Here is a 9,210-nt window from a genome sequence, read left to right on the forward strand (position 1 = left end):
CTGCATGTGGGTGGCAGTTGTGTAGCATGGTTTGTTTGTGGGACCCCTAGCAGTAGGACCAGGATCTGTCTCTGGTGTATGGTCTAGCTTATTGAAACCTATTTCTTATAGTGGGACACCTCAGCCTTGATGCAGGTGGGAGGAGCTTGGTCCTGCCTCAGCTTGATATGCCAGGCTTTGTTGACTCCCCATGGGAGGCCTTACCCCTTCTGAGGAGCGCATGGGGGAGGGGGTATAGAAAGGAGGTGTGGGGCCTGACATTGGTGGCGCACGCCTTTAATCCCAGCACTCGGGAGGCAGAGGCAGGCAGATCTCTGTGAGTTCGAGGCCACCCTGGTCTACAGAGAGTTCCAGGACAACCGCCAAAAGCAGTACAGAGAAACCCTGTCTGGGGGGGGGGGGTTGAAGAAAGACTGGGGGGAGTGAAGAAAAACTTGAAGAGCGCATGCATGCGCTGGCCCGCTTCTTTTTCCTCTCTGGCCAGCTGAAGGCAAGATGGGTCACCAGCAGCTCTACTGGAGTCACCGGCGCAAGTTCCGCCAGGGCTCTCGCTCTTACCCCGTCTGCTCTAACCGCTACGGTCTGATCCGAAAATACGGGCTGAACATGTGCAGTCAGTGCTTCCGTCAGTACGCAAAGGACATAGGCTTCATTAAGTTGGACTAAGCAACCTTGGATGGATTATTCAAGACTGTCTACCCAGTGTAACAGATCATGCTAGTCTTTGTACATAAAGAATAAAAAAATGGAGACCTTCAAAAAAAAAAAAGAAAGGAAGGAAGGAGGTGTGGTTAAGGAATGGGAAGAGAGGAGGGAAGGGAATCTGGTTGGTAATTTAAAAAATTTTAAAAGAGTTTACTGGCTTTTTTTTAAACTTTGAATGTTGATGGCAGCAGGGAATTCAGAATTGATAAAGCCTCATGTTTAATTTGTATTTACATTAACTCTAGCTATAGTATCACTGTAAGGACATTATAGTTATGAATGCTGCCTCTTTAAGGAGTGCTCACTAGAAAACTAGTTTGAAAATCATTTTGAGGACCACTAAAAATTAATGAAAAGAAAATAAATAATCATGAAAATAATGTGGATTGTAGATCCAAGCTTGGAAGATGGAAGATCTTTATGTTAGAATGAACAAGATTGGTATGAAGATGCACATCTGTAATCATAGCACTTGAGGCAGAACAATCATGAGTTCAAGGCCAGCCTGAGCTACATAGTAAGACCCTGTCTCAAACAACAAAGAAGGCTGTAGTAAAGCAATATTAAAAGCTATAGACCTTTCAGTCATTGAACACGTGGAACATGTATGTCCTAGAAACAGTAAATGGGAAATGAGTAATTGTTTCTTTCCTCATATAGCTAACAACACAGATTACTATCTGATACATTTAAAATAAGCAATAAGTTACATCAAAAGTACTGTGAAGTAACTGAGGCTAATGAAGGTTTTAATAAAGCTTTGCAGCACGGTAAATTTTGAATGTCATTGAAGTAATTTCCAAATAGCTGACAGGGAAATAGGAACTAAATTAGTTATTCTGATGAAGAGGCAGAACATATAAAAATATATGTGTATTAGAAGGTTTTATAAGCTGAAAACCAGTTTGGGTGTAACAGATTAAGAGTCTGAGATGTGGTACTCTATCTAGTCAAAAATTGGCTTTTAGTCCCACGGGTAAATATGAAAACTGTGTTTTAGAGTAACTGCACAGTAGCATTAGAACTGCTAGTTACATTACCCACACAAGATAAGGAAAGTGTGGCTAACCTGTAAATTCCATACAATTTTAAAATATGAATCTAGTTTAAAGTAGTTGCTCTTTGACAGACTGCTTTTTTTTTACCTGAACTTTTGTTTTGACTATGTTGCTCTTGTAATTTCAATTAAAGCAAACCAAACCAAACAAACAAAAAGGTCAGAATGGATGGAGGAAGGGGATTCAATAAGAAATTAATATAATCATATATTCAAATCACATAGGAAAGCTGGGCTATAAAAAGCAGCTGAAGGGGAGCAAGAAGACTTTAAAGGTGAAATAAAAACAAAGACAAGGCAATGAATATGTAACAGAAAGGATGAGGGAGTCAGTGTTACTGATCCTGCCGGCTTCCGGATATGCTTGAGATGCAGGACCAAGTGTAGACTTTGAGCAGATAGAGTAAGTTTGATGCTAGAAAAGTTAAACTTGAGGTGCCTGTTGGCTCACAGGCTATCTGGTTAGGTAGTTGGAAATACATGTAGCTATCCAGGAAACGGAACTAGAGAGAGAGCTAGGAGTCATCTTCATACTTGTGCTAATTGAAATTACAAAGTTGAACACAGAAGGTTTATAAAAATAAGCCAAGAATTATGAGAGACACTTGCTATGGTTTAATAACCCACTAATTTCCTTCTAAAGCATCCTAGAAGAGTTTTTATTTATTCATTCATTCAAATATTTCAGATGCTGGGCTCTACCTTGTAAAACCTTGCATCACCTAATCCTGGGAGTTACTCAATTACTTTGTTTTTTACATTTTGCTTGAAAATGGAAGGTCAGGAAAACAAGGGGATTTCCTAAGAAAACAAGAGGTTAACACTTTACTTTGAAGCAGCTAATTATTAACATTAAATGATACTTTGTATCTAGACCTAGACAGCTTAGCTACACCTTTAACTTTCCAGTTAGTCAGGAGTTTTTAGTTGCAATCCAAACTACACATCCACCTGGCTACTTAATACTGCCTGTGACCTTTATCACTTGGCTTTTGTTTCTCTTGCTGCCAGCCCCTCTCATAAAAGCTACCCAATCACTTAGTTTCTACTCTCTAAACATTTTGGGTCTTTTAAATCAAAGGTAATATCGGGTTGTTTTGTTTTTTCCTGTTGTCTAATGGTAAGAGGGATTAGAAGGAGAGGGGAAGTGAAGATTACCATTTATTTTAGAGCAGTGTTTCTCAACCTCTAGGTCATGACCCCTTAGGGTCAAATGACCCTTTCACAGGAGTCAGCTAAGACCACTGCATATCAGATTTTTTTTTGTTTTTTGTTTTTTTGTTTTTTGAGACAAGGTTTCTCTGTGTAGCTTTGGAGCCTATCCTGGTACTCGCTCTGGAGACTAGGCTGGCCTCGAACTCACAGAGATCCACCTGCCTCTGCCTCCCAAGTGCTAGGATTAAAGGCGTGCGCCACCAACACCCAGCCAGATATTTATATTATGATTCATAACAGTAGCAAAATTACAGTTATGAAGAAGCAAGGAAAATAATTTTGTGGCTGGGGTCAGTAACATGAACAAATGTATTAAGGGGTTGCAGCATTTGGAAGGTAGAGAACCACTACTGTAGAGGTTTCTGCTTTTCACGACGATCAAAAAGTCATACCTGAACTTGTGAGACGGCTCAGTGGTAATCACACTTGCTATGCAGGCCTGAGTTCTATTCTGGAACCCATCTGAAGGTAGTTGGAGAAAGCAGACTCCAAATTGTCCTTTGACTTCCATTCACACACCATGGCATATACATTCCCACACATACAATACTTTTTAAAATTAATGGATGGCACATATGTTATAAATCATATAAAAATAGAATTATAGTCAATTATTCAAAAATAGTTTTATAGAAGTCTAAAGCAGTACCCATATAGCTAAATCATATTCATATATATATATGTATATGTGTATATATATATATATATATATATCCTTTGAAGTATAAGACTTTAAGATTTGATGAAGCCAGTATGAACTTTGTGTGTGTGTGTGTTTGTGTATATATATATATATATATATATATATATATTTTATATGCTGTGTGATTCCTTTCATTCACTTGAACTGACAGGAGAGACCTGTGTGGACAATGACGGCATGTTACTGACTATATGAAGATAGGTAGACACCAGATAGGCTACAGTGTTCTTTTTGAGATTATGAAAATGCATATATATATATATATATATAATTTTGCATGCATATGTGATTAAGGGGCAAGTACAAGTCGGTTAATTTGGAAGGCAATACTGACATATGGCAGATAAGATTCTACTCAAGAACCAAGGTGCTGTTCAACAAGTGGTGCCAGCACAACTCAGTAGCCAAATGCAAAGACCCTTCCCTCACACCATTTTCAAAAATTAACTAAAAAATCAATGACATATGTAAAATCAAAATCTATAAAACTGTCAGGAGAAAACAGGTAAAGTTTGTGACTTTGGATTTGTCAAAGGATTCTTAAATATGGAAACAAAAATGTCAGTTACTCAAACAAATTCATACTGGCCTCATCCAAATCTTATACTTCAAGGGGCATCCACACCACTAAGAGTGAAAGTGGAGAACAAGAACAGCAATCTACAGAACAGGAAAGAAAAACATCTACAATTATATAAGAGATCTGTATGTGTAATATATAACGACGCTCAAAAATAAAGTAACTTGATTTTGAAATAGGCCATAAGTCTGACTAGATATTATCCAAAGAAGAAATACAAATCCATTAAGAGCATGAAAAGGTATTTGACATCATTAGTCACTAAAGAAATGGAACAGCACTTCATTGGCTGGAAGAAAAAGATTAAAAACAAAGATATGGAGAAACTGGAACCTTTGGTACTGCCTTAGGAATGTGTACCAGTTTAGAAAACAGGTCTAGCTGTTCTTCAAATGATTAAACATTTAGTTCCATGTGACTTAGCAATTCTAGAGAAATAAAAATGTGCATCCAGATAGAAATTTGTGCCCCCCAAAAGCAGCATTATTCACAATAACCAGAAGTGGAAACAAGTGACTATGAACCAGCAAATGTGGCATATCTATACCATTGCATATTATTTGGCCATGAAAAGGAATGGAGTACTGATACATGCTGCAATGTAATTAGTTCCTAACAGAACACAATTAAGTGGAAGGAGCTAATCACAAGATTTTATATGCTGTGTGATTACTTTCATTCACTTGAACTGACAGGAGAGACCTGTGTGGACAATGACGGCATGTTACTGACTATATGAAGATAGGTAGACACCAGATAGGCTACAGTGTTCTTTTTGAGATTATGAAAATGCTCTAAAATTTACTGTAGTGATGGTTACACAAATCTGTGTGAATATGACAAAAAAACAGTGAGTTGTACCCTTTAAAGGTTGAGTTGTACAGTTTGTATTAATTCCATCTCAATAAAAGTGGTTAAAGCCAAACAAGGACTTCATTCGAACTGAGTCTATCTGAATCTCAACCAATCCAGGTTTCCATTCCAAAGTGACACTTGGATTTGACTTCCGTAGTTCAGGAAAGGAAATATATATGAACATATTTGGAAGACTCAAATAATGTAAGAGAATAGCCTCAGAGCCATTTTATATGTAGTCATCCTCAAAAATCCCAGGAACATGATATGTTCTTGGTGAGCATTGTTTACTTTGAATTCAATCAGTTCTCTTGATGTAGAACCATGTTGACAAAGCAGATGCTTAGAAAACTTGAACACCAAATCAGCGGCAGAAACTCAGAGCATCATCAAAGCTGATGAAAATTTGTGAATTTATTTTGAAATTCAGGTTTTATTTCTACCAAATAGCTCAGCAGTTCCTCCCATCCTTTGACCCTTCATGAAACAGTGAGTTTAACCCTCTTCTGAGAAACAACATTCTCAGAATCTTAAACTCTAGAGGCAGGAGGATCAGGAGTTCAAAGCCTGCCTCCCCTATGTAGCAAGTTCAAGGTTAGGAAGAACTATATGAGATTGTTTCGACCTAAAACAAAAGTGTGATTCTTTAATGACTCTTAAGTTTTAGATATGAAGTATCAGTGCAACTCTTCCACAAAATTTCACAATCTAGTCATCTTACTGCAATAAAGTGAAGAAACTCTAATGTATTAAAAATAGCATAAAACCAAAAACAGAATAATTGAGGCAAGCCTCTGGTTTCTACAGAAAGAACTTTGTAAAACTCCTGAGAACTAGAAAACCCTGGAAGAACTGTTCTCAGATTAATTTACAGCTCCCCCATAGAAGATGAAAAGTGATTCTAAAATTTTAAATCAAAAAAGACAAAGATGCCTTTAAAGAAAAAGAATTGTAAGTGCTGAGAATTTCTTTAAATATTAGAGTTGTGAAACTAAAAATTTGCAATATGATTACCTTAGAGATTTGCAGACACTTGGAAAATACTTCATTATATGAGCCAAAAGGAGAGGGAGGATATTTAATATATGATGTTGGTAAATAGCCAGAAACTTAGAAGTTTCTGCCCTCCCTTCCTCCTATCATCAATTTGCAGGGGTGTGTGTGAGAGAGGATGGAGATGTTTACTGGGAATTCAGCCCAGGCTCCCCCGCCCCCCGCACGCTAAACCTAGTGCCCTACCATGGAGCTATGGTCTTAGCTCTTCATTTTATCTTCTAAATATCTGTTGATTTTATATATTTATCTTTGTTTCCAGAAACACCAATTTAGTCATATGTAGTTATAATTACCCAGTAAATAAATACAGTTGAAGGCCTAAATTTTTAAATGTGAAAACACTGAATTATTTACAATTATAGATTTGGGTAGATAACAGAACTCAGGATATGAGCAAAATGGCTACCATAAATCTCACCTACCATTACTGTAATAGCTTGCTCACTGGGCTTCTGGCATCCATAAAGATACTCCCCTTTCCTCCAACTTTCTCCTGCTGTCACAATTATCTTTTCAGAACATAAATTTGATACTATAATTTTGCTGCTTAAAACTCTTAAATGGCTGGGGCTGGAAAGATGGCTCAGAGGTTAAGAGCATCGACTGCTCTTCCAGAGGTCCTGAGTTCAATTCCCAGCAACTACATGGTGGCTCACAACCATCTGTAGTGAGATCTGGTGCCCTCTTCTGGTGTGCAGATATACATGGAAGCAGAATGTTGTATACATAATAAATAAATAAATAAATAAAATCTTTGAAAAAAAAACTTTTAAATGGCTGGCGTTATTTTAAAGAAAGAGATAAGACCCTTTAGTAAGTCTCAGACTCTGCATGGCATGTCTGTAACTGCCCCCACAACCTCATTGCCATCTGTCTCCACCTTATCGTCTTTGCTCCAGCTGCCAGAGCCCCCTTTCCCAATTCTTTGAAAAACATTATGCTCCATCATGCCAATGCACTCACAGTTCTTCTCCTTTGGATCACTCACCTCAATTTGTGTTTAGAAATGATGATGTGGTTATTTTATTTATGTCTGTCTATATGATCTAAACTGTAAATTCCACTAAGGGACTATACATGGTTTGCCAGCACCTAACAGAATATGTTTGATAAATACAGAATGACTGCTCCAATTAAAGAACATAAAAGAATCTAAATTCTCACATTACATGTCAAGTAAATTAGCAAGTTTGGAGTTTTCAAATGGAAAATCAAACAACTCACTTTATATTATTTTGGGCAAATCAATAGAGCTCCAGATATGATTATTTTATATTTATTGTTAATATAGGTATGAATGCCACAGTTCACTTGTGGATGGAAGAGAACAATTTGCAATAGTCTGTTCTCTCCTTCTACCATGTAGGTCTTGGGTTTGAACTCAGGTCTTCAGGCTTGGTGACAAGTGACCTTACCTGTTAAGCCATATCACTAGCCACAGGAAATGACTTTAAACAACTAAAAACTCATAAGAAAATTGGTAAGTATTAAGATATCAAACAACTAAATGTCTTATCTATTGAATCCATAAAGAAATGTGTATCTTTTAAAGATCCTATTATAGGAGAGTAATAATTTAATATAGTGTAAAATTAGAAAAACATAATGCATAATGACAATCACTTAAAGGTTGGTCAGACCAGAAAACATTGTCTGTTAGATGTGGGCCCAGAGTCATTTTCTTCACCATACTTTCTATAACCACAGTCTTTGTATTTGATCAAGAGCAACCAACCAAAAGATAGATTGTTTTTTAATTACTAAAAATTACTCTATTAAAAAAAGAATTACTCTGATGTATTGCTGAGTCTAACCAAATCAAACTTTTATAAAATGGAAAATTGTCCATGTTTTATAGTTTGAGAATTTAAAAGTAATTTAAAATTACCTTATTCATTTTATTAGACTAATAAAAGCCCAAGGCTAAACTATCCCCCCCATTGTTCATTGTGTGTGCTTGTGTGTGTGCAGTGTATGCACACATATATGTGCCAATGTGCACAGGGGTGCACACATGTGGCAGCCAGGACATCCTGCTATATCATTCTCCACTTACTCCTTTGAGACAGGGTCTCTTACTCTGCATTAGGCTGGCAGCTGGCAAGCCCCAGTGATCCTCCTGTGTCCTCCCTCACAGCATTGGAACTACAGTCCCATTCAGGGCCACTCCTGTAGGGAGAGACTCTGGATACCTGTACCGCTGACAGGTACCGTTTGGGCGTGGTCACGGGTACGTAGTAGAGGGGTAGGATAAAGAGCGAGGAAGGGAGGCGTGGGCTCTTTTTCCAGGTTCAGGCCAGGTCTCGGAGGCATCTGGGACTGGGCTTCTCAGAGTGCCAATCTGGTTATCGGCTCCTCGTGTGAGAATTCCTTCTTGATAAATATGCCACATTTAATAACATATCCCGTGTTCCATCTTGTTTCTTTACACACACACACACACACACACACACACACACACACACACACACACACACACCCTTTTATTCTAACAATTTCAAGGGCCTGAACTCAGGTACTCACACCCACTGAGCCATTTTTCCAGCACCACCACTGACAGCTCTTAAAATAGAAACTAAAAAACATCCGCAAACAGTTAAAATCTTAATTCAATAGTAACCTAAAAAAATCTACCATAATACTTATGCCTCCAAGAGCACTGCAAAGGTGTGACTACACTAACCTAATAGTTCAGAAGACACAAATGATCTCATCAGAAGCCCATGGAACTCATTTCTGTCGTGTGTGGAATGTCTTGGAAAGAAGAATGAAAGGTTTCCCAATAAATGTAGTAAAAATTGTGTTGACATTTGGCAAGATCTCTTTAGTGTCTCAGATCTTTAACTCATATAAAGGATTATAGTTAAAAACTGAATGGTTCAGATCTGGAACATGAGAAATTTATGCCAAATATGTGAATGGATGAGAATCTGAAAGTTTTTAAACTAAGAAATATTTTTTATAAAATGGAGATGAGCCGGGCATTGGTGGTGCACGTCTTTAATCTCAGCACTCTGGAAGCAGAGGCAGGTGATCTCT

At 37.7% G+C, this 9,210-nt stretch overlaps 1 protein-coding gene across 1 annotated transcript; it reads left to right on the top strand.

Moving 5' to 3' along the window:
- The first annotated feature begins 421 nt into the window (after nt 1-421).
- On the top strand, nt 422-769 carry LOC100771687 (40S ribosomal protein S29). The gene has a single exon (XM_035440601.1). It carries the CDS (start codon nt 496-498, stop codon nt 664-666), a length of 171 nt encoding a protein of 56 aa, XP_035296492.1. The 5' UTR covers nt 422-495; the 3' UTR covers nt 667-769.
- The last annotated feature ends 8,441 nt before the right edge of the window (nt 770-9,210 follow it).

The sequence above is a fragment of the Cricetulus griseus genome, chromosome 2 (assembly GCF_003668045.3).
Source record: "Cricetulus griseus strain 17A/GY chromosome 2, alternate assembly CriGri-PICRH-1.0, whole genome shotgun sequence".
Lineage (NCBI taxonomy): Eukaryota > Metazoa > Chordata > Mammalia > Rodentia > Cricetidae > Cricetulus > Cricetulus griseus.